Below are 27,195 nucleotides of genomic sequence, written 5' to 3'. Positions count from 1 at the left end.
CAACCATAGATATCATATAAAGGCTAGATGGCTCAAGGCGGAGTCACTTCCGGCATCACCGGCGGCCATCTTAGGACAGGGCTCTGTGAATTAAGGTGAGTGAGCAGCACGCACACAAATCCTCTTATCTCGCTAAAAAATCTGGACGGATTTACAAACGGTTTGGTTTCTTACAAACGTTATTAACGTGGCTATAATTCTGAATGCTTAAACATTTTGAACATAATTATTCATATGTATGCAGTATAATAGCTACATCTCTGACGTTTATAACAAACCAAACCGTTTGAAAATCGGTAGAAAATTGAGCAAGTTATGGTTATTTAAAAGTACATGCACCATGTTATGAGTGAGCGAGCACCCTGTCGTAAGATGGCCGCCGTGTGCGGATGTCGAGCTCCATTGGCCAGCAGCGCGGACGAGCCATCTAGCCTTTATATGATATCTATGGAGACAACAGACTGACTCATAATAAATAAAACAGCTGACAGAGCTAAAGGAAGAATTATGTCTGTGTGTTTATCAGGATCTTCTGGAGACAGAGAGATTCATCTCCACAGCCCAGCTGTGTTTCTCTGAAGAGTAACAAATCATTGCCTCAGCCTCCTACATTCAGTGAAGATGCTGTGACCTCTGACCTCAGGTGAGATATAATCCAGTATTAGAGACAACTGACTGACTCATAATAAATGAAACAGCTGACAGAACTAAAGGAAGAATTATTTCTGTTTTTCAGGATCTTCTGGAGACAGAGAGATTCATCTCCACAACCCAGCTGTGTGTCTCTGAAGAGTAACAAATCATTGCCTCAGCCTCCTACATGCAGTGATGAAGCAGTGACCTCTGACCCCAGGTGAGATATAATCCAGTATTAGAAACAACTGACTGACTCATAATAAATTAAACAGCTGACAGAACTAAAGGAAGAATTATTTCTGTGTGTTTCTCAGGATCTTCTGGAGACAGAGAGATTCATCTCCACAACCCAGCTGTGTTTCTCTGAAGAGTAACAGATCATTGCCTCAGCCTCCTACATTCAGTGATGAAGCAGTGACCTCTGACCCCAGGTGAGATATAATCCAGTATTAAAGACAACTGAATGACTCATAATAAATGAAACAGCTGACAGAACTAAAGGAAGAATTATTCCTGTGTTTCTCAGGATCTTCTGGAGACAGAGAGATTCATCTCCACATCCCAGCTGTGTTTCTCTGAAGAGTAACAGATCATTGCCTCAGCCTCCTACATTCAGTGACAAAACAGTGACGTCTGACCCCAGGTGAGATATAATCCAGTATTAGAGACAACAGACTGACTCATAATAAATAAAACAGCTGACAGAACTAAAGGAAGAATTATTTCTGTTTCTCAGGATCTTCTGGAGACAGAGAGATTCATCTTCACAACCCAGCTGTGTGTCTCTGAAGAGTAACAGATCATTGCCTCAGCCTCCTACATTCAGTGACAAAACAGTGACCTCTGACCCCAGGTGAGATATAATCCAGTATTAGAGACAACAGACTGACTCATAATAAATAAAACAGCTGACAGAACTAAAGGAAGAATTATTTCTGTGTGTTTCTCAGGATCTTCTGGAGACAGAGAGATTCATCTCCACAACCCAGCTGTGTTTCTCTGAAGAGTAACAGATCATTGCCTCAGCCTCCTACATTCAGTGACAAAGCAGTGACCTCTGACCCCAGGTGAGATATAATCCAGTATTAGAGACAACTGACTGACTCATAATAAATGAAACAGCTGACAGAACTAAAGGAAGAATTATTTCTATTTCTCAGGATCTTCTGGAGACAGAGAGATTCATCTCCACAACCCAGCTGTGTGTCTCTGAAGAGTAACAGATCATTGCCTCAGCCTCCTACATTCAGTGACAAAGCAGTGACCTCTGACCCCAGGTGAGGATAAACATGTAGTGGGGGATTTAAAGGGATAGTTCACCCAATAATTTACTCACCCTAAAGCCATCCTAGGTGTATATGATTTTCTTCTTTCAGACGAATACAAACAGAGTTATATTAAAAATATCCTGGCTCTTCCAAGCTTTATAATGTCAGTGAATGGGGGGTGAGATTTTGAAGCCCAAAAAAGTACATCCATTCATGATAAAGAGGTCTCTTTTCCACTGTACTCGATGCATATGGCCGTTTGCCAAAAGCTAGTTATTATATTTTATAAAGTTTTAAATATGGATAATTTCTTGTAAAAATAATGCTTTGCTTCCGAAGGTCTTAATTAACATCTGGAGTCGTGTGGAGCACTTTTATGATGGATGGATGCACTTTTTTGAGCTACAAAATCTCAGGCACCACTCACTCCCATTATAAAGTTTGGAAGAGCCAGGACATTTTTTTATGTAACTCCGATTGTATTCGTCTGAAAGAAAGTCATACACACCTAGGAATAATTTTTATTTTTGAGTGAAATATTGCTTTAACTGCTCTATGGGATTCAAAAACACACTGAATGCAGAGATGTTTTTTTTTCTTTTACCTCAAATCTATGGACAAAAGTTCAGTGTTATAAAATTAACTTTGACTTTACCTTTTTTGTTTTTACTTTTTGAAAATTTACTTTAATGTTAAACTGAAATTGAAATTTATTTTTCTGTATAATTAATGTCTTAAAAGATTGACATCTATATTGATTTACTATATGGTTTAAATTTAGTTTTTATTTATACATTTAAATCCTTTATTTTACTTAATTTTTACATCTGTTCCCTTTCAAAAGCTACAATCGATGCTGCGCTGCTCAGCGCATTGGGAACGTCTTTAATCGTGACCTGCTGTGAATATAGTGTGCAAACACGTCGATGGAATCGACCGGAAGTAACATAGCATAATCAGAGCCTCTCTGTGTTTGGTGTGTAAGCATCTATTTCCTCTCTGTCTACTACAGATCTTGGTTAGGAGTTATTTAGTTTGACAGTGTGCAGATTTTTCTCTTTCTCATCTCTGAACGATCTAATAAAAGAGTTTAAAGTCAAAAAGAGAAATGAGTCAGCAAAGTAAGCGCTGTGTCCCTCCATGTTCTCGTCCTATGTCAGAACTGGATACACATGCTTACTGCTTTGTGTGTTTGGGGGAGGAGCATGCGATCGCTGCATTGGAGTCAGGACAGTGCGAGCATTGTGAACTGTTCACAGTTAAGATGCTTCGTGCTCATCTTGGCTACTTTCAGTCCGCACCCGCATTAACATCGTGGGGCTCCCAAATGGATTTGGCTGACGAGCTAGAGCCGGGTCGGTCCCTTTCGCTTGCTCGCTCACCAGATCCACAAGTTCCCTCGCGTGATCCTGAAGTGCACCCCGGTGCTAATTCGGCTCACACAGGGGATGATGATGAATCTCTTGGGTCTACGGACTTCGAGCAGCCAACCTCTGAGCATTCCTCGCACGTCGATAAATCAGTCGAGGAATTACTCGAGGTGGTTACTTGCGCGGTGGGCAGATTGCAGCTTGACTGGCCTCGCGAACAAGAGACCCCCAAAAGCTTGAGGATAGGTTTCTGTCCGGTGGCAGGGGGGAGGGACCACAACATCAGTCTCTCCCCTTCTTCGAGGACCTCCATGATGAGCTATCTAAATCATGGAGAAAACAACATGCGACTCGTGTCTTTGTTCCCTCGACGTCGACTTTTTTTCCGACTATCGTGGGTTCGAAGGCGCGGGGGTATGCGGAGATGCCTCGGGTTGAAGAGACACTCGCCAGCTATCTCTCACCTGGGTCTGCATCTTCGCTTAAGAGACCTACCCTCCCCACGAAGCCGTGCAGAACAGCATCGGCTCTCGTGGGTAAAGCTTACCAAGCAGCAGGTCAGGCTGGTGCTGCGCTGCACACAATGGCTGTGTTACAGGCGTACCAGGCTGACCTCTTGAAGTACTTGAGTGCTGGCACGACAATAGATGAGGAAGCATTTTCTGAACTGCGCCGAGCCACAGACCTGTCTCTACGTGCCACTAAACAGACGGCCCGTGCCATCGGCCGTTCTATGTCTGCGTTAGTCAGCACGGAGAGTCACCTGTGGCTCAACCTCACGGGGATTAAAGATAAGGACCATGTCTTTCTTCTGGACTCCCCAGTCTCTCCCTCTGACCTGTTTGGTGACTCGGTCAACACAGTAGTCTCCAGGTTCAGAGCGGTTAAGAGGCATGAGGAGGCGTTTATTCAGTTCCTTCCTCGCTGCACTCAAGGGGAGGGGCCATCGGCCACCCAACCTCTCCCCGGTCCTTCAAGATCTAGGGAGGTTAAGAAGCAGAGTGTGGTGAACCGTGCTCCCCCTAGTAAGAACTTGGGACAGGCTCGTCGTGCTCAGCAACCTCCTAAGCCAGACCTCAGGACTATCATCAACAGAAAGAAGAAGTCCTGATGGTCTGGCTCCCAGTCTGGTGGGGGTAGCCCCCCGCGGGACGGGGCACGTATTACATCTGACCGCCCCTTCTCGTTACCCCCATGAAACCTCTCCATCCCCGCCCCCTCTGGTGCCTCAGGGGGCAGTGGTTTCCAACGAATTGTTAGATGTTCCGTTGCTTCCTGCTGTCATCGAGGACACGGAACATCTAACATCCCCTCAAAAGGAAGTGTTAAAATTGATACCACTCTCAGAGAATCTCGCAGCGTGGAAACTTCTATCTGGCATTTCTGCGGGGGTATTAAGCACAGTAAAGATAGGATACAGAATCCAATTTATTCATCGTCCTCAGCGTTTCAACGGCGTAGTATCCACTTCCGTGAGACTGGAGCTGATGCATGTACTATTGCAAGAGCTACAAACTCTTCTGAGCAAAGAGGCCATAGAACACATAGAACGATCGATCTGAAGGATGCATATTTTCACATACAAATATTGCCACAACACAGGAAGTTCCTGAGGTTCGATTTCGCCTGCCGTTATTGAGACCATTCTAAGTGCTAGGGCCTCCTCTACTAGCAAGAGTTATGCCAACAAATGGGGTGTCTTTGAAAGGTGGTGTGTCGTACATAATGCAGATCCGGTCAACTGCCAGATTGCTTCAGTTCTGGACTTCCTGCAGGAAAAATTATCAACAGGCACATGCCCCGCCACTCTCAAGGTTTATGTGGCCGCTCTTTCAGCTTGCCACGCCTTGGTTGACGGGGTGCCACTTGGGAGACATCCTCTGCTTGCTCGTTTCATTCGTGGGGCCAGACGACTGAGGCCTCCCGTAAGAACCAAGATCCCTTCATGGGACTTAGCTATAGTCCCCGAGGGTCTGGTTGAGACCCCCTTTGAACTTCTAGAGTCAGCGTCTGACAAACTTCTGACACTAAAGATGTTTTTTCTTATGGCTATAACCTCTCTAAAAAGAATCGGGATATGCAGGCTCTGTCAATATTGCCATCCTGCTTAGACTTTGCCCTAGGAATGGTGAAAATGATTTTGCATCCTGATTACCTGCCTAAGGTAACTTTCTCGGCTGTACAACCGGACACTCTTGAGGTCTTCTGCCCTCCACCGTTCACAACGTCGGAGCAGGAGAGATCTCACCAACTGTGTCCAGTCCGTGCTCTTCAGACCTATGTTCACCGCACTAGCCAGTGGCGTAAGTCAGAGCAACTGTTCGTTTGTTATGGGGGCAGCAACAGGGGTGCTGCCGCCACCAAACAGACCATGTCACATTGGGTCAGGGATGCTATTGCTCTTGCCTATGAGGCACGTGGCCAAGCTTCGCCAACGGGTCTAAGGGCTCACTCCACCAGAGGGGTCGTCTCCTCTGCCTCCTTGGCAAGGGGTGCCCCTTTGCAATTTGTTTGTGATACGGCAGGCTGGTCCTCTCCGCACACATTCATAAGATTTTATAGCTTGGATGTTCATGCCACTCCGGGTTCTCACGTCCTTGAGTCGACATCACAAGCTAATGTCTACGGCTTTCTTGCGTTCTTGTGAGCACACCTACACAACCGTAAGGAGTCCAGACACCTTCAAGCACGGCGGCGTGGGCATTCTTGTTCCCAGCGTGCTGAGCAGCGCAGCATCGATTGTAGCTTTTGAAAGGGAACGTTCCGGGTTTCTTGACTGTAACCCTGTTCCCTGAAAAAGCGGAACGAGATGCTGCGCTGCATTGCCGTGCTGATGATGTCCCAGGACTGCTCTTCAGACAAAATATCCTGACGATGCACCTGTGGCTCATCTAATTATAGCCTTGTGTCGCGGGTGCACACTGATGACGTCACCGACCGAGGCTATATTACTTCCGGTCGATTCCATTGACGTGTTTGCACACTATATTCGCAGCAGGTCACGATTAAAGACGTTCCCAATGTACTGAGCAGCGCAGCATCTCGTTCCCTTTTTTTTTAGGGAACAGGGTTACAGTCAAGTAACCTGGAACGTTTGTTGTTGTTGTTTCAGCAGAATAGATAGAGACCGAATAATCTCTCGAGGAGCCGCCTTAGTCTTCTGTCTGAACAACACAACCGTTACTGCATCCCTAAACAGACATGATCCACCAGTTAATGGTGAACTACAGAGAGTCAAAGACCAGCACAAAACCAGCATGAAGAACAAGTATGAGAGATTGTTTGAGGGACTGAAACTCCAAGAGAATGAAACCCTCCTGAACAGGATCTACACACAGCTCTACATCATAGAGGGAGAGAGTGAAGGAGTGAATAAACAACATGAGGTTTTACAGATGGAGAAAACAGCCAGAACACAACACTCACAAGACACTCCAATCTACTGCAATGACATCTTTAAAGCCTCACCTGAACCAGGACGTGATGAGAAAGAGCAGATCAAAACTGTTCTTACTAAAGGCATCGCTGGAATCGGGAAAACCGTCTCTGTGCAGAAGTTCATTCTGGACTGGGCCGAGGGAAAAGACAATCAGGATGTAGATTTCATGTTTGTGCTTCCATTTCGAGAGCTGAACTTGATCCGAGATCATCAGTACAGTCTTCACAGACTTCTGCTGGACTTTCATCCTGAACTTCAAGATCTGGACTCAAAGATTTATGAGGAGTGTAAAGTTGTGTTCATCTTTGATGGTCTGGATGAAAGCAGAATGACACTGATGTTTTCAGACGCTCAGGAAGTTTCTGATGTGACTGAGACTTCATCAGTGGGTGTGTTGATGTCAAAGCTCATGAAAGGAGAGCTGCTTCCCTCGGCTCTCATCTGGATCACCTCCAGACCAGCAGCAGCCAATCAGATCCCCTCCAAATACATACACCGTCTGACAGAGATTCAGGGATTCAATGAGCCTCAGAAGGAGGAATATTTCAGGAAGAGAATCAGTGACCAGCATCAAGCCAGCAGAATCATCTCACACATCAGAAGAGCAAGAAGCCTCCACATCATGTGCCACATACCCGTCTTCTGCTGGATCTCATCCACTGTGCTTCAGAAGCTCCTGGAAGTAGATCTGAGCGCAGAAATCCCTCAAACTCTGACTGAAATGTACAGCCACTTCCTGCTGATTCAGATCAACATGAGGAATCAGAAGTATGAAGAGAGAGATCCAGAGAAACTCCTGCAGTCCAACAGAGAAGTGATTGTGAAACTTGCTGAAGTGGCTTTCCATCAGCTGATGAAGGGCAATGTGATGTTCTATGAGGAGGACCTGAGAGAGAGCGGCATAGACGTCACTGACGCCTCAGTGTATTCTGGGATTTGCACTGAGATCTTTAAGGAGGAATCTGTGATTCATCAGAGGAAAGTCTACAGCTTCATTCATCTGAGCGTCCAGGAGTTTCTCGCTGCTTTCTACGTGTTTTACTCACATGTGATCAAGAACAAGAAACCGCTGTATAAATTCAGTTTTTCCAGATCTGATAAAGTCTCTCTGTATGATCTACTAAGATCAGCAGTAGATAAAGCCCTCAAGAGTAAGAATGGACGGCTGGATCTGTTCCTGCGGTTCCTGCTGGGCATCTCACTGGAGTCCAATCAGAGACTCTTACAGGATCTACTGACACACACAGAGAACAGCTCAGAGATCATCAGGATAACCACACAGTACATTCAAAAGAAGATCAAAGGTGGACATGGACTCTCAGCTGATCAATCCATCAATCTGTTCCTCTGTCTGCTGGAAGTGAAAGATCAGACTCTGTCCAGAGAGATTCAGGAGTTTGTGAAATCAGACAAACACTCAGAGAAGTTTCTCTCTCCGTCTCAATGCTCAACAATCTCCTACATGCTTCAGATCTCAGAGGAGGTGCTGGATGAGCTGAACACCATGAAATACAACACATCAGATGAGGGCAGAAGAAGACTGATACCAGCTGTGATCAACTCCAGAAAAGCTCTGTGAGTGTTAATTATTAAAGCCCTTCTGTAGGCAATCATTTTATCCCTTAAAACTCATTTTGATCACCACAATTACATATTTAAATGTGTTTTCCTGTGAAAAAAAAATTCTTCATGCCTTAAAATAGCTTGAATGCAACGCTACACCCTTGCTTCATTTAGTATAGCGGATCCATGAATAGGCTAATTAGCCACGCCTCCACTCACGCAGCTCACAATAGAGCTGCACGATTATGACAATTGTCGATTATTCCCTTGAAATTGTAATTGCGATTATTAATTATGATTATCACAATATACATTGAATGATGTTTTGAATAGCTTTATACCATTGGTTCTCAACTCATTTGGCCATGGGACCAACATTTCCCCATACGGTCATCAAGACCCTCTTTTTTTAGGATATATATATATATATATAAGCCTATTATAATAAATTTGTTTACACAAAAATTGTTGACACACACACACACACACACACACACATAAGTACTGTCCCCCTTTACTTAACATACACATAAATTGTAAAAATATGAGTAATACTGATAAATAAACAGTAGGCCTATGAGGTAAAGCTATTACATATCAGTTCCAAACTAGTTTTTTTTTTTTTAATACAATGTTGGTATGAGCAACCAATCATTTAAAAATATACAAAATAAAACAAAGTGGAGATAAAGTGGCATTTTGGGGTTATATAAACAACAGTTACCATGGAAACTGCTCCTGAGGAACAGAATGAACATCATACCTGCATGCAAATCCTTCTCGGCTAACACATGACGTACCAGTAAAGTGATTTATTAGTATTTTACTTTTATTTTGTGACTTAATAATTAACAACGTAATGACGTTTCATGCTCGTAGTTTCTTTTGTGCTTTATATATAGTGAAGCGATATACAGCGTGTGAAGAGTGTGCGCTACTAGCACAGTTTAATGGCTGACAGGACAGGAAAGTCTGTTTTTGACGAGATGAGACTCTTTATTTTAGTGTACACTTACATCACTGGTAGTTCCTATTGTGCTGGGTTCTTTGAATTAGTCGTGATTTGCCAATCACAACGTAACATGCGCTAAACACACCTCTTAAGCACACAGAATAATGTAAGTGGACTTTTTTATGTAACCGCGTGTTGTATTCTAACTCAAGTTCCCTTTCGTTGTCACTCCGAGTTACGTCGGATGACGACGAATGGGGTTTCGCTTAGAAATCCTATCATCTTCGAGTATATAAAACGAGCCAATGGCAATGAAATGCCATGGGTCTGCGGAATTTGCATAGCGTAACTCCGCCCCACCCTGGGGGTATATAAGGAAGTGCGCTGGCAACATGCAGATATGTTTTCGCTTCGGAGCCAAGTTGATGTACTTCACTCCACAGCCAATCCTGAGATTCATCTCTTCATTCTCTTCGAGACGAGCCTCTCTCCAAGTGTTGGTGTGACAGCGAGTTCCAGCGAGTGCACATTCCCTGCTTATCTGTGCAGTGATTTGCCAGAGTTTGTGTGTTCATCTCCCTGGTCGCTTCAACATTTGTGGAGAAATCTCCTTTCTAAAAGAGCTTGCACGCGGCACGTCTTTTTAAAGATGCCTCGCCCGTGCACTTCTGGTTGCGGTCTATTTGTTTCTGACTCTGATGGGCACAATCACTGTCTTGTGTGTCTGGGCTTAGAGCACGCTAAGGCAGCGTTTGTGGATGAGTCATGTTCCCATTGCGGGAACATGCCCATCGCACGGTTACGGTCAAGACTCAATGACCTTCATGGTAGAGTCCCCTCATCCGCACCCCGATCTACGGGCTCCGCGAGAGCTAGTACTTCGGCTGGCGGCCAGGGTGACCTGAGGGTTACGGTGTGGGACAAAGCGCCGACTATTCCACGCTCCACACCGTCCTCTAGTGCCGTGCAATCCGCGAGTGGTCCAAATGAGCCCGCAGTACAGTCCTCTGACTTGCCGCGGATCTCATTTGGCGCTCCAGAGGAAGATTCGATGTCGATCACTGCATCAAAGGGTGGGCAAGAGTCCTTGGGAAGTGAGGATTCGGCTGTGCTGCCACCTTCGGGTGTGCCAGCATTGCCCGAGTCTGATCCCGAGATGACTGCCATGCTTTCCCGGGCAGCCGCGGCCATTGGGCTTGAGTGGTCCCCGCCACCTGGTCCGGTGCGCTCGCGGCTGGACGATTGGTTTTTGGGTGCCAGCGGCGTCCCCAATGCCTTTCTTCCCGGACGTGCATGAGGAGGTCACGAGGTCCTGGAAGGCACCATTGTCTTCTCTTGATCGCTCGGCGACCTCCTCCGCCCTGCCTCCTCTCGATCAGGCGGCCGCCAAAGGGTACACTGGGGTTCCCCAGGTTGAACGCTCTGTTGCGATGCAGCTGTGTCCTTAGAGTGCTTCTTCCCGCGGGGACCCAAAGCACCCTTCCAAAGCCTGTAGGTTCTCTTCCACGCTTGTGGCGAAGGCCTATAGAGCTGCGGGGCTGGCGGCCTCCTCACTGCATGCCATGGCGACACTCCAGGTCTACCAGGCCCAGATGTTGCGTGACATGCACGAGGGGAGGACTGACCCAGCGCTCTTCGATGAGCTGCGTGCCGCCACCGACCTTGCTCTCCGAGCGACGAAGGTGACCGCACGCTCCCTGGGTCAGGTGATGTCCACTTGCGTGGTCCAGGAGAGACATCTGTGGCTCAACCTGGCCGATATGCGTGAGGCCGAGCGGACCCGGTTCCTCGACACTCCCATATCCCAGGCTGGCCTCTTCGGCGGTGCGGTTGAGGACTTTGCCCAGCAGTTCTCGACCGCCCAGAAGCAGACTGAGGCTCTCAGACATGTCCTGCCCCGACGGCCAGCTGCTGCCTCCATCCAGCCGTCGGCACAGGTGCCTCAGTCTGCTCGCCGCTGAGGGCGCCCTTCTACGGCTCCCGCCCCTCCCGCACGGCCCCAGCAGCAGCCCCCATCCGGGTCGCGTCGTGGAGGACGCCGTAGGAAGGCGCCACAGCCCTCTCCCGCCCCGTGCCCTGCTAAACGCCAGGCCAAGCGGCGCTCCTGAGACGGGCTGCTCAGAGATGGCGATGAGTTCTTCCCAGGAGCCGGTAGCAGGGCCGCTCCTTCCCCCGGTGGAGGGCCGGGGGAGAATCCTTGGTTTTTCCCACCCCGCTGCTCGTCCCACGACGGGCAGCACCCTTTTGTGGTCAAAGAAAGAACTCACTTCCCCATCTCTGAGCACACAGAGTGTCCGGATGACAGTGCGCGCCGCTCACGAGCCTCGCCACTCTCGTCCCCCTCTGTCGCCAGCTCCCTGCCAGAGCACGCCCCAGTGGGACGCTCGTCCTCCCCTGGCCTCCTCTGGCAGGACGCGGCTAATGACCGTGCCCCCGCACCGGGCCGCTATGCCACCCACGCCTGGGCCGGTCATTCCGCCTCGCTGCACCACCGACGGTACGTCTGTGGTCCGTATGACCCCGCTGGTACAGTTCCTGGAAGCCTGGTTAGAGCTTCCCAGGCTGTCCCGCTGGGTCGCGAGGACCATCAGGCTCGGCTACGCGATTCAGTTCGCGCGGTCTCCTCCCCGCTTCAGGGGAGTCCGCTTCACTATGGTCGGTGGCAATGCCCCGGTTATGAGAGCGGAGGTCGCTACCTTACTGGCGAAGGGTGCGATCGAGACTGTCCCTCCAGCCGAAATGAGGTCCGGCTTTTACAGCCCTTACTTCATTGTACCGAAGAAATCCGGTGGGTTACGGCCAATCCTCAACTTGCGCGTCTTGAACCGCTCCCTTCACAGGATGCCGTTCAAGATGCTCACGGCCAAGCGCATTTTCGACTGCATACGGCCGCAGGATTGGTTTGCAGCGATCGACCTGAAGGACGCCTACTTTCATGTCTCCATTCTTCCTCGACACAGACCGTTTCTACGGTTTGCTTTCGAGGGGCAGGCATACCAGTACGCGGTTCTCCCTTTCGGGCTAGCCCTGTCTCCTCGCGTCTTTACGAAGGTCGTCGAGGCAGCCCTTGTTCCCCTTCGGGAACACGGGGTTCGCATCCTGAACTATCTCGACGACTGGCTAATTCTAGCTCACTCTCGAGACCAGGTTTGCGAACACAGGGACCTTGTGCTCCGGCACCTAGCTCGTCTGGGCCTTCGGGTCAACTGAGAGAAGAGCAAACTCTGCCCCGTGCAGAGGATCTCTTTTCTCGGTATGGAGATCGACTCAGTCGCCATGTGCGCGCAGCTTACGAGCGAGCGCACGCAATCACTGCTGACTTGCCTTCATCAGTTCGAGGGCAAGAGTGTGGTCCCACTGAAACTATTTCAGAGGCTCCTGGGGCATATGGCATCCGCAGCGGCTGTCACGCCGCTCGGGTTGCTTCATATGAGACCACTTCAGCTTTGGCTTCGCGATCGAGTCCCGAGGTGGGCATGGCACCACGGCACGCTCCGAGTTCCAGTGACTCCGACCTGCCGTCAGACCTTCACCCCGTGGTCGAACCTCAGTTTTCTTCGGGCCGGAGTGCCCTTGGAACGAGTGTCCAGGCATGTTGTTGTGACAACAGATGCCTCCACCACGGGCTGGGGCGCCATGTGCAATGGACATGCGGCCGCGGGCTCCTGGACAGGACCCCAGCGCCTTTGGCATGTCAATTGCCTCGAGTTGTTGGCTGTACGTCTTGCCCTGCACCGCTTCCATGCGTTGCTCAGGGGTCAACACGTACTGGTCCGATCGGACAATACCGCGACTGTAGCGTACATCAACCGTCAGGGTGGTCTGTGCTCCCACCGTATGTCACAACTCGCCCGCCACCTCCTCATATGGAGTCAGAAGCATCTGAGGTCGCTTCGTGCCATTTATATCCCGGGAGACCTGAACCAGGCGGCCGACGAGCTGTCTCGGCTTCGGCCTCTCGCTGGAGATTGGCGACTCCATCCCCAGACGGTTCAGCTGATTTGGGATCAGTTCGGGGACGCACAGGTAGACCTGTTTGCCTCCCACGACTCGTCCCACTGCGACCTGTATTATTCCCTGACCGAGGGCACGCTCGGCACGGATGCACTGGCGCACAGCTGGCCGCGGGGCCTCCGCAAGTATGCGTTTCCCCCAGTGAGCCTTCTTGCGCAGACCTTGCGCAAGATCAGGGAGGACGAGGAGCAGGTAATTTTGGTTGCCCCGTATTGGCCCAACCGCACCTGGTTCTCAGAACTAGTACTCCTCGCGACAGCACCTCCCTGGCCTATTCCCCTGAGGAAGGACCTGCTTTCTCAGGGACGGGGCACCCTATGGCACCCTCGTCCCGATCTGTGGAACCTCCACGTGTGGCTCCTGGACGGGATGAGGCAGGTTTGAGTACCCTACCACCAGCGGTGGTGGCTACCATCCCTTCCGCTAGAGCATTGTCCACGAGACATGCCTATGCGTTGAAGTGGAACCTCTTCGTCAACTGGTGTTCTTCTAAAAATCTAGAACCCACGAAATGCCCCATCAGTGTCGTGCTTTCCTTCCTGCAAGAAGGGTTGGAGCGTAGGCTGTCTCCCTCCACCCTGAAAGTGTATGTTGCCGCAATTGCCGCACATCACGATGCAGTTGATGGTAAATCCTTAGGGAAGCACGACCTGATCGTCAGGTTCCTGAGGGAAGCCAGGAGACTAAATCCTCCTCGTCCTCCCCTCGTACCCTCTTGGGACCTCTCAGTGGTTTTAACTGCCCTGCAGAGTGCTCCCTTTGAGCCTCTGCAATCAGTGGAGCTTAAGTTCCTGTCAATGAAGACAGCGCTCCTGGTTGCATTGGCCTCCATCAAGAGGGTAGGGGACCTGCAGGCATTTTCGGTTGACGAAGCGTGCCTGGAATTCGGACCGGCTAACTCTCACGTGATCCTGAGACCCCGGCCTGGATATGTGCCCAAGGTTCCCACCACGCCCTTTCGAGACCAGGTGGTGAACCTGCAAGCGCTGCCTTTGGAGGAGGCAGACCCAGCCTTGGCACTGCTCTGTCCAGTACGCGCACTCCGTGCTTACGTAGACAGAACGCAGTGTTTCAGGACCTCAGACCAGCTCTTTGTCTGTCATGGTGGGAAGCTGAAGGGAAAGGCTCTCTCCAAGCAAAGGTGTCTCACTGGATAGTGGACGCCATTGCTTTGGCATACCAGCAGCAAGGTCGACCATGCCCCCTTGGTGTGACGGCCCACTCCACCCGGAGTGTGGCATCCTCTTGGGCTCTAGCGCATGGCGCCTCGCTAACAGACATCTGCAGAGCTGCAGGCTGGGCGACACCTAACACATTCGCGAGATTCTATAATCTCCGAGTGGAGCCAGTTTCTTCTCATGTACTCGCTTCAACTAGCCGGTAAGAGATTCTGCTCAGGTGTCTTCGCTTGTTCGCCATTCCTCTCCACGGACGGGATACGTGCGATATATTTCCTCAGGTGAGCCTGATAAGCCCTGAGTCTCCTCCAGCACTGATGACGTCAACGCCAGAGTTATACCACCGGCAGCTTTCGCGCTTGGCTAGGTGCCTCCATGTGCATGGTTCCCCCTCTGGGTGACCCCCACATGTGTATTCCACTGTAAGCCTCTTTGAGCATCTGTCTTTCCCTTGGCAAGCCACCTTGCCACCCCTGGGGTTGAAATATTCCACCTGCGGCTGGACACCCCAGTGTTATTCCGTATGCAGCCCTTCGGGGTCATATGTGTATTCCAAGTCCCCCCCTTCGGGTTGGGCATGATTGCATATTTCCACTGGATATGCTTCCCAGTGTACCTTGGTATTCCTGTGTTAAGTAGGACTCCTTCGTCCGTGCTAGTCTCACGACAGGGAGCTCAGACTTACGCAGGGCACTGGTAGACAGTCGAGAGGTGGCGTGATTACACTGGGAACCCCATTCGTCGTCATCCGACGTAACTCGGAGTGACAACGAAAGGGAACGTCTCGGTTACGGATGTAACCCTCGTTCCCTGAGTAGGGAACGGAGACGTTACGTCTCCCTGCCACTTCCACTGTACCGCTGGAACGCCTGAGTTCAGTCTCGGCTCCTCAGCGAAGACATATCTGCATGTTGCCAGCGCACTTCCTTATATACCCCCAGGGTGGGGCGGAGTTACGCTATGCAAATTCCGCAGACCCATGGCATTTCATTGCCATTGGCTCGTTTTATATACTCGAAGATGATAGGATTTCTAAGCGAAACCCCATTCGTCGTCATCCGACGTAACGTATCCGTTCCCTACTCAGGGAACGAGGGTTACATCCGTAACCGAGACGTTTTCCAGGATAACCAAGGTTACGGGGGTTCCGTGTTCGCATGCGTTGTGAGAGTAAGTGACACAAAAAGAGTAAAGAGGTTCTCTTTTCAAGCTCTGATGTGAAATTGAACTTGTTGTTGAATAACGAAAACAACACAACATTGGCGACGAGGATAGCTGAGTTTAGCTTACCACCGCCGACACCTTTTCTTATCGTTCCTGATGGCCTATTCCATGGGCGAGTTGGATTGATGGCTTCACAGTGTATCTTGAGGCTATGGAATATACAGATATTTCGGATCGGAGGAAAATTACCCTGCTTCGTCATTGTCTCGGGGCCGAGGGACAGAGAATATATCGCGCTCTTGGGGAAGCGGAGACTTACGAGGAAGCGGTCGCTCAGCTCGCTCTCCACTTGACGGGCTAGCAATGAGTCATACTCCGCCGATACAAGCTACACAAACGGCTTCAGCAACCGGGTGCGGGTGAGTCCGTACAAGACTACATAACTAATCTGTGAGACCTGGCGCGTTCGTGCAATTATGGGACACTTCAAGATGAGATTGTTCGTGATGAGCTTATTGAAGGGATACTGTGTGAAAAGACACAGGAAAAACTGTTGTTAGAATCTGACCAACTAACACTAAATCAAGCGGTTGTAATCGCGCAGCAAGTCGAGGCAGCTGTCGAATGCTCTACACTGCTCGCTGATGCACGTTATGGCTCCAAACACCTGCCATTATTTCCATTCTACATTTCTGAACGGGGAGCCAACCTTTTGGGGCTTGATCTTTTTACAAGCTTGGGGTTCACACTGCGAGACGATAAGGGCTCTGATATCCACCATGTCACCTCCACCTGGCAACAGAGACGGCCAGCGCTGTTTGACGGACTGGGCTGCCTTACAGCCTTCACCCACAAGCCTCTGGTGGACCCTGGGGTATCGCCAGTCATACAGCCCCTGCGCAAGATTCCTCTAGCTCTGTGGGAGGAAGTCACTGCTGAGCTTCAAATGATGCTGGACATGAGGGTGATTGATCCAGTCAATGCGGCCCCCTGGATTTCTAACCTGGTCATTGCAACAAAAAAAAATAATCTGGTCGAATACGAGTCTGTGTTGACCTGCGCTCTGTAAATAAGGCTGTTATCCCTGACAAGTAAATCAAGTCAAGTATATTTGTATAGCGCTTTTCACAATACAGAGTGTATCAAAGCAGCTTCACAGTATTAAATTAAAATAATACAACAAGGTTTGTTTCTAGTGGAATTTATTGATTGATAAAATTAAATTAAATATCCCCAAAATATCCCCAACTGAGCAAGCCAAAGGCAACAGTGGCAAGGAACCGAAAAACTCCATCAAGTGACCTAATGGTGACCTAAAACTCCATCAGGTGACCTAATGGAGAAAAAAAAAACCTTGGGAGAACCCAGGCTCAGTCGGGGGCCAGTTCTCCTCTGGCGTTTATGAACTAGAGACCGGATTTAACTGTAAGATTAAAATATTATATGAATGCCTGGCTGAAGAGATGCGTCTTTAATCTAGTTTTAAACTGGGAGAGCGAGTCTGAGCAACGAACAGTATCAGGAAGGCTATTCCAGAGTTTTGGAGCTAAATGTGAAAATGCTCTCCCTCATTTGGTGGATCTGGATATCCTAGGAATGACCAAAAGCCTTGAATTTAGTGATCTTAAAGAGCGCAATGGATTATAGGGCGATAGAAGATCCGTTAAATAGACCGGAGCTAAGCCGTTTAGGGCTTTATAAGTCAATAGCAATACCTTGTAATTAATACGGTACTTTACAGGTAACCAATGTAGTGATGATAAAATCAGTGTTATATGATCATATTTTCTTGATCTAGTAAGAACTCTAGCGGCTGCATTTTGGACTAACTGTAGCTTGTTTATTGAGGATGCAGGACAGCCAGCTAATAAAGCATTACAGTAATCTAGTCTCGAGGTCATGAATGCATCAGAAACTGATAGCATATTACGTAGCTTAGCAATGTTTCTAAGGTGGAAAAAGGCTGTTTTTGTAACATATGAAATATGATTTTCAAAAGACAGGTTGCAATCTAGTATAACACCCAGGTCTTTTACTGTAGATGATAAAGTAACAGGACATCCTACTATGTTAAAGTTGTATTGTGAGAGGTTTTGTGGGCGTTTTTTTGAACCGGTAAGTAGTACCTCTGTCTTGTCTGGATTTAATAAAATAAAATTATGCGTCATCCAATCTTTTATATCTTTAACACACTCTATCAATTTGGATAATTTAGCGTTTTCATCCGGCCGTGATGAAATATATATTTGAGTGTCATTAGCATAACAATGGAAACTAATTCCATGGAAACTAATTCACAAGTCCCCTTTACCCACAGCTGAGGAGCTGACCACACACTTCTATGGTTCGACGGTCTTTATGAAGCTGGACTTGCGCCAGGGTTACTGTCAGGGTTAGGGTTAGACTGTCAGGGTTAGACAGTCAGCTGCTTTCTAACAATCATCAGAAATGCTTTGAACAACTCAGAACATCAGGGAAGAAAGGCATATAGTTCATCATAACATTGTAATATACATCATATTGCATACACTATATAAATCTAAGCTAAAAGCTTAGATAAGCTAAATCTAAAAACTAGATTAACTATTAACTAAGCTAAATCTACACGATTTCTCATATCAACAGAAAAATATCCCAGGATAACCTGGCATCTCTCGAGACTCCCCTGCTAGTTCACTGTTAATGATATGCTGAAGCCTGTCGGCACGTTGACCTGATTGGTTACAAGGTAGTTTTTGACGTCAGAAACACCAGTGATTTCAAACAGTGTTTTTGAGACTGTCTTTGGTTCACTGCAGTTTTAATGAGAAAATACTCAGCAATGCTGTTGACTTATGAATTTACACATGGTTTGTCTTAAAACGTATTAAAAACACCAAATAGACATAAACATTAAAAGCTTGATTTTCACCACAGAGGGACTTAAACAAATGAAGAGGATTATTTTTTACGTTGATATTTGAAAGCTAGTGAAGTAGGCCTACGAAGCATATAATAAATAATAGTTTAGTATCCAAATACATTGCGAATATGGAAACATTTGGATTCGAATGAGATAGTTAGGTTACATGAGCCCAACACCAGTTACTTTCAGTTTCACTTTAAATTATTTTGTTTTGGCTTGTTTGTTATTTACTGATATATATTTTTATTCTTGTTCTGTTTTGAATACCGTTAAATTTAAAGAATTTGCTGTGGAGTGAGGGGAACCAAAATAGCCTATAGGTATGTATTTTTGTAGTAGGCCACCATTATAACATTTTGCTTTTATTTCACCGTAGCAACATTACATATTTACGGTATTATTTCTGAATGCAATAAAATGCCACTTAGCTGACTTACCTGTTTTTATTTCTCAAAAAAAAATATATATTTGTAGTGTATTTTTTAAGAATGCAGCAAAGGATAGCTATTAGCTATAACATTAATTGGTTAAAATTCTTACTGTCAGTTAATTAGCATCCCTATAGCTAGATCAAATTGGTGCAGAATCAACTTTGCGTTACGATCGCGTCAAGGATCAAGTACACCTGCATCATCAAAAGTGATTGTTAAGAAAAGTGCTGAGCTGTATTTTTGTGGCATCTAGTGGTTTGAAGTAGAATAAAGTCAAATGTGCATTTAACCCCGTCAATTAGAAGAAAAAAAAAAGAAAAAAAGGTAGCTCTTAAAAAAGTTTGAAAACGTCTCGGTTACTAATGTAACCCTCGTTACCTGAACGAGGGAACGGGAGATGTAATGACGTAATTGAGATCACTTCAGGGAGCCCTATCAACTTCGAGTGTCTACAGAACAAGCCAATGACCGTTGGCGTGCGTGAATCGCGTCACCCGCCCCGCAGCGCGGGTATAAACAGGAAGCAGGTGCACACACAAATTGTTTTTCGCTGAGGAGCCGAGATCGTGACGGCTGTACAGCATTGGTCAGCAACGGTGGCGACGGGACGCTACGTCTCCCGTTCCATCCTTCATATGGAGCTTATAATATGACAAAATGATTTGAATTTGAATTGTGTAAATTTGAATTATTGACAAGTGTAATCTAACAAAATTGAATATTATGTGGAATTTTAAATAATTCTGAATTTGATTTCTTTAAATGAATATTGAACATTTGAAATTTAACGAATTGAAATGTTTTTATGGCTGAATTTTATAGACATGTATTTTCAAACAGCTATTTTTTTGTTCTGAATTCTTAGACTGCAAATATCCAGTTTAAAAAAAATACAGATTCAAGTTTTCAAGATGAAGATATTCGGAACTTCAAATTCAGTTTTCTAAAATTCAAACCGCGGATCGTACAGAAAGTAGGTCACATGTCATCCTCAGGAAATAGTAGAGGATCTCAGAAAAGTCGAACGGAGCATTTTGGCTGCACTGCAGTAGTTTTCTGGCGCAAACGTGGTGGTGGTTCAAGAGAATCCATGTATCATTCGTTCAGTCGTTTTTTTATTTATTATTAAGAATAGAAAAATGAGAAAACAGCTTGAATATTAGATTTCTAATATTCTAATAATAGTCCTCCGCTGTTGCAGTTGCAGGGATTCTGAACATGTTTATTGCAACTACGTAGTAAAAATGTATAGGCTACATTTCATCTTTTTCTCATGAAACAACCATACTAACCAATGGCTCGACACAGGCCCGTAGCGGGGAAGAGCCTAGACAGGGCTTTCTTCTGTGTAGATATAAATTCACCTATGCTTTGCATCAGCTGGGTATGGCAGGGTAGGCTAAATGACGGCTGTCATAGCCTGCATGGTCGCCCAGCAAGTTAAAAAAAGAAATTAAGATATAAATCAATATAATTAGTAGTAAATTAAATATTTTAAACACTAATTCAAAAAAGAAAGAATAATGCATTGGCCTATATAATAGGCCTAACGTTCACGCATAGCCTAACTGTCATTCAGACTGACTATCAGAGATATTAAAATACATAATCTTCTGAGTTTTATGATGTAGGCCTTCTGTTTTATTTTTATTAAAATTGATTATAATTTATATCTCAAAAGGATGCGCTTTGTGCATTCTCTGACATTACATTTATTTATTTAATTAATTAATATTGAATATCAATTGATGTCAAACAAAACGGTGTGTGCTATTTTCTCTGCCAACTAAACTTCCAAAAAAAGTTTAGTTGGCTCCCGTGCTGTCCGGTGCGTCCCACAGCTCTTCCACACAGATTTTTAGAGTTGGCCTTGGCTAGCTAAACAAAATAGGCCAAAGAAGTAGAATAATGGCTAGTGTTTGGGAGATGCGAATTAAATTCATATTTATGAAATAAACACTTATAATAGCCTAGCCTATATTTCTCTTATATGAGTTAGCCATAAGTGAATTTGTCTACTCCAAAATAAATTTCCAAGGACCCCCTAATAATGACATAATTAAGCCCAACATTAATGTGGGTGGGGGTAATGAACACAATATGTTTTTGTTTTTTGTTTTGTTTTTTGTCCAAATGGTCTCCACTCTGCATTTTGTAATAATACAGCAATATTTTTTTAACTGACCTATTTGCCAGAAAATAAGTCGCATGCAGCTGAGTGTAAGACACACCAGATCATGTTGAGAGAGAAACGCATGTGCATCACATCGTCGTAAAAAACGCATTTTATTATTAGCCTATTCAGCAATACTGTAAAAGACCGGTAAATAAAATACAACATTAACATTATAAACACTATTAACATGTAGGCTATGTGTATTTTAGTTTCCCTTACTGTATGACAAATCCTTAAATGAATGCAGAAAACAACAAGAATGAAAAATAAGTAGCCATGTATAATAAAAAAATATAAACATAGCCTAGCCTATAAAAATGGCCTATTGTGCCCTTTATTACAAACAACATTTAGACTGTTTTAAACGCCATGCCTAAACAAATTTATTTGAATCGAAACTGAAACTGTACTGACGTTGAGTTCGCGCATCTCTCATTAGGTCCAAAGGTTCCATATTTGCAATGTAACATTTGAATGCTAACTATTAATATAAAGAAGGCTTCATACTTCAGTCAAGTTCCAATATATAAGTATAGGCTAAATCAGCATCTTCACAGCAAGGGACATGTTTGGAATAACAAGTAGGACTGTGCGGCACAGCCTTTATATTGTACAACAGACCAATTAAATAAAGCAGAATAACTTTTTATATGTTTGGTTGACTGTGTTTTATTTTGATAATGAACAGGCTGCGATGTCAAGTTAGCAATGCCAGAACTGATACTATGTTGTGTGAGCGTACGATGCGCCAGCGCCATCACTTTGATTTGTTCCACAGCAGGGAGAAATAACATAATACTCTGTCAGTTAGTCATACAGATAATATGACATCATTCGAAACAGAAAAATTTATATTTTTATTTGTGTACATTCAAAATGACTACAAAATGTCATGCCTTTGAAAAATAAATAAAACAACATGATGCGTTTCTTTAGCGCGTCTCGGTCTCCTTGAGCATCTTTCTGGTGCACACCAAAAATTAACCAAAATTCAGCGAATAGCCTTCTTGGCGCGCCTACTTTTGAAAGTCAACATTTAAATTATTTGGCGTTAAATGCATTATATATGCCTAAGTCACAAATATGATAAAAAACGTGACTTTACAGTCCGGAAAATAGGCTACTGTAGGTTATAGCAAATTATTTCACGGACCCCCTGGCACAGAAGAAAGCCCTGTCTGGCTCTTCCGTTGTGTCGAGCCATACGTTAGTCTAGTTGTTGGTGGGCCGTCAGGGCCAGCAAGGCCTTCTCTGCTGGCCTAAACCCCATCAGAATCACTGACTTGCACTTTAATATATTTTTTCCATGAATGAGTATTAAATTATTCCCAATAGTCCATTCTCTTAATTTCATAGCTTTTCTCTTGGTTGCACTGCTTCCAGTAGTGTATGTTTATGTTAGAGCTTTTATCCAATTATATTTCAGCCATCATGTGTTGACATGGCCAAAGAAATCTGCCTTGAGGCCTTCAGAATCAATAGTGTGGGCTATCAATAGCCTATAGCTTAAAATAAATGGCAATGAAACAGTTGCTTTAACCAATCAGATAATCAGTCAGATTTGACTGCATCGGGGTCATCTAGCAGGCATACAATAACGTTGGCATTTTCACGTCTTTTGATTGGATGGTCAGAGCGCGTACTATTACTGGTAGTCAGAGGCTGTGCTAGCTAACCGCAACTGTAGCGAACTGCATAAACTAAAATATATTCCTGTAGATAGTTAGATAGAATAGATAGAATAGTTTTTCAACCCACAAATTAATGTTTCTTTCCCTCCTCGACCCCCAGCAGGTTCAAACATACCGGGAAAAAAATCCGTTATTCAGCCTTATCCAGCTTAACGCAGTTGCAGAGTCACGGAACTCTATTCGATCTGTCCCGGGTAGAAACAGAATTAACTGACTGTAATATATGCCATGACTGATTTTGAAGGCAAAAGTCTCGCTGATCTCATTGATTTCATGTGTGAGAGCATGGGGCAGCTGTACACATCATCATGTTTTGCGGTGACTGTCCCTGTGTCCACTGCTTCTGTCGAGCAGACACTCTCAGCACTAAAGTGAATTTAAATTTATGCCAGAAATATACGACAGGACAGACTCGACTTTCAACATTAGCCTCGATGGCGATAGAAAATGTTGTTGGGACTCATTAGATTACCTGTACAACCAAGTAATTGAAGTCTTTTTGAGTAAGGAAATTAGGATGGATTTTGTGTAAAAAATAATCAGTAGTTTTGATGAGTATAATGCTTTTTTGCCCCCATTTTTTCCGAGGTTAATATGAATTTCTTCTTAATTTTTCTTGTAAATGTATGATCGAAACTTTTTTTTCAAACATTCATAAAAGTAACGTCTGACAAGGGACTATTGTAACCTTTGGAGGACAAGACAAGGGAGGCTCCGTTTCTGAACTTATAATCGGAACGCAAGAACAACTGTACACTAACGCACAAGCCAAACTTACCCGCTCGTTTCTCTCTTTCCGGCCTTTTCTGAACTCACCGCATTAACCCTATAACTGCCGGTGCAAAATTAAAACAGCAATTTCACAACAATAATAAAGAGTAATTACAATAATAAACAATAAGAAATAATTTCAAATTTTTCTACTCTTAATTTTAAATAAAAAAACGACTTAATGAATGATACTCTTCCCTGTGGATGACCTGTGACCTACTTTCTGTATGATCTGAATTTTCCGCGGTTTGAATTTTAGAAAACTGAATTTGAAGTTCCATCTTGAAAACTTGAATCTGTATTTTTTAAAACTGGATATTTGCAGTATAAGAATTCAAAAAAAAAAAAAAAAAACAGCTGTTTGAAAATGCATCTATAAAATTCAGCCATAAAAACATCTCAATTCATTAATATTCGTTTAAAGAAATCAAATTACTATTACAGAACTATTTAAAATTCCACATAATATTCAATTTTGTTAGATTACACATGTCAATAATTAAAATTTACTCAATTCAAATACAAATCATTTTGTCATATTATAATCTCCATACCTTCAGGGAACGAGGATTACATTAGTAACCAAGACGTTCCATATCAGTTACGATGTAATTGGGATCCCATAGAAACACCACAGTTAATGCCACATCCAGCGCTCTACGCAAGACTCACAGACCCCCAACTGGCTGGGGCGGAAGGCCTGCGTAGAGGGAGTTCAAACTGCTGTTCCGTTATACCCCACACAGTGGAACTCTTGGATAACACTGGGAAAGCGTGCCTTTCCAGGGGAGAGTGACGCTGAGGAAGCCACATCCTGCCCGAAGGGGGGTACCATGTGGAGAATACACATATGGACTGGTCGGAGGGGCAGTGCAACATATGGAATGTCACTGGGGTGGCTCCAGCCTGAGAAGGGGGAGGCTACACCGGACAGTGACGGCAGCTGGGAGCTGGTCATGGAAGAATACGCATATGGGATTGCCGCAGGGATCACCACATATGGAAAGTTAAATTGGTGCAGCAGAGACTATGATTTGGACTTTTGGTTACTAGTCAAAAGGTATTTAACGTTTTGGAGATGTTATCTGACAGAAGATCCGATCCGAATCTGCTTGGGTGTAAGCCATCAGCACGGTAAAGCCTAGGACGCTCCCAAAACAGATTCCAATTATTTACAAAGAGCAGTTTTTGCTCAGTGCACCATGACATTAACCATTCATTTAGCGCGAATAATCTACTAAACTTTTCATGACCTAGTCGGTACGTGGGAAGCGGTCCTGACACAATGATCGTTATATCAGGCGATGTGCTGCGTACCGTATCGATCAGATTCCTGAAGTCTTTTTTCAGAACTTCCGTCTGGCGCAGCCTGATGTCGTTCACCCCTGCGTGCAGGACAACAGTTCCGACGCGCTCGTTCAGAATCTCGGGAACGCGAGCGGCGATTTCAGAAACACGAGCACCAGGAAAGCAGTGACTATGCACCTTACTTTTATTTAACGTAGCGTGTACGTGTCGAACGATGGAATCGCCGATGATCACAGCATCGCGTTCTGTTTCGCGAAGAGGGGAGAAGCGGTTTTGTGTGGATATCTCGAAAACCGGGAGGGTCGGAGAGAGTTTTCTTGGTCTACACCTGACTCGCGTCTTCCGCTGCGGAAATATCCAGGCTTCGTGGTGGCGTGTTGGAGCCGGAGTGAACGAGACCATGGCTGATCGCGACCTCGACCTCGACCTCGATGTTGAGAAACGCACGGAGTAGACGAGGTCAGAGTCAGCGGGTTAGTAACGTTAATCTCTAATTTGTGTGCATCGGCGCGTGATGTTTCAAGAGCCAGACACCGGTCTATCAGCTCGGCTTGTCTCACTAAAAGGTCGTGGATCTGTTTCTCAACAGCTTCCAGCTCAGACTGCACAGCGTGCAGCTCAAATGTGTCCTCACCTGCACCAAAAGGTAGGTTACTTACATCTGATATATTTGCCATTTTAACAGATGGACAGTACGTTAAGTTAGCAACGACGCTACCAGTGATGCTATCAATATTAATACTAATTTATGGCTTAAGTCTTGGAAATAATCCGTCTTTTTAGTGGTACGGGTGTAGAGTAGACGCACGATAGGCGAAAAAAAGATGTTTGTTTGTAAATGAATGCGGAGAAGACGCGTTCATTCGTGATCCACGGACGTAACCGTCACTTGGCTTGAGACGCGTCTGCTCAACAGTCCGCGTTGTAACTATGAGGTGAGGAAAAGTAGAAAATGTTCGTTGTAAGTGAGTTTAAAGAGAAATCAAGAATTATAAATCAATTGATGGAGCTCCAAAGACAACAACGCGTTCAGATGCGACGCATGCGCAAAAGTCTGATAGTCAAATAGCAAATAGCAGGTCCACTTTGTTCAGTCTTCGACGATTAATTCGACGATTTTAATTCGACGATTACAATTTATTTTTAACTTGCTCCCTCATAATAGAACCCGGAATCATCCGACCGTTTTTACAAGGAGGGACAGAGCAGTGTAGAATAATGGTTAAATATGTGAAAAAAAATGCGAATTTTTAAAAACGAAGCATGAACACGTCATAGTGCACCCCACAAACACAATCAAGCCTTCGAAAAAAGGTGTTTTACCACCCCTTTAAAATGGAATAGAACCAGTCCACATAAACTTATTACCAGATGGCGATTTAACACATCTCTTCTAAAATACCCTGAATTTGACAGTTACTTTAAAAGAGAGTGGACATGCTATCTAGAGATGAATGACACCCTAGAATCATCCCCATCTCTTCTGTGGGAAGCAGGAAAAGCTGTGAAAGAAAGAAAAGGAACATGAAGTAGATCTGGAACAAAAAATCAAACAACTAGAAGACATTAACATAAATAACCCAACAGAAGAAACACAGGATCAATTAAGAAAATAGAAATTTTAATTAAATGAATTAATCAATAAACATACCCAATTCCTAATACATAGGCTAAGACAAGAAGACTTCCACCACTGTATAAAATCTGGTAAATATTTGGCAAATCAAATCAAACAAAATAAGGAAAAAACATGTCATGTCTGCATGTCACCAGAGAGAAGTTTTTGTTTTCGCTCAAAAATAATTTTTAAATAAACTGAACAGTTTATTTAAAAATAATTTTCATTTAACACCGTTGTATTAGCTTTCTCATTCAAACACAATGCATTGCGTTAAACTGACTTGAAACAGTTGCGTTTGGTTTAACTCAATATTTTCATGTCGAAAGAACGTGTTTTAGTTAAGTAGGCCAAAAATAACTGTTAAGTAGGCCAAAAATAACATAATTTGATGCTTGCTCAATTTACTTAAGTAAATGGAGTTAATTCAACACGATACTTTTCAACCGTTTTACTTAATCCATTTGAGTTGAGATTACATAAATGAGTTTAGTTGTGTTAAAATATAAAACAATATAGAAAACTAGGAACAGGATTTCCCCTCCCCATCATGCTTTGCACAGGACTGGATAGGGGTGTAAATTTAAAATAAAACTTTATTTTATGTGTTTTTCATCATGATAAAAAATTAAAAGAGTTTCTGATATGTTAGTGTTTTTGGAGGCTAAACATCAAAACTCACTTTTCATGTTGGGACTATTATGTGTCTTG

General features: G+C 44.9%; 1 protein-coding gene across 1 annotated transcript in view; it reads left to right on the top strand.

Annotated features, from left to right (window-relative positions):
- Positions 1-6,501: 6,501 nt before the first annotated feature.
- LOC308704148 (NLR family CARD domain-containing protein 3-like) overlaps positions 6,502-27,195 on the top strand; it is a 1,230,758-nt gene continuing 1,210,064 nt past the window's right edge. Inside the window, exon 1 of the mRNA XM_081388260.1 lies at positions 6,502-8,288. Coding sequence (XP_081244386.1) covers positions 6,532-8,288 — 1,757 coding nt within the window. The 5' untranslated portion in view covers positions 6,502-6,531. The remainder of the gene's footprint in view (positions 8,289-27,195) is intronic.

This window comes from Scardinius erythrophthalmus (assembly GCF_964197995.2).
Source record: "Scardinius erythrophthalmus genome assembly, chromosome: 16".
Taxonomy (NCBI): domain Eukaryota; kingdom Metazoa; phylum Chordata; class Actinopteri; order Cypriniformes; family Leuciscidae; genus Scardinius; species Scardinius erythrophthalmus.
Note: the sequence above shows the minus strand (reverse complement) of the source record. Positions and strands in the feature narration are given on the sequence as shown.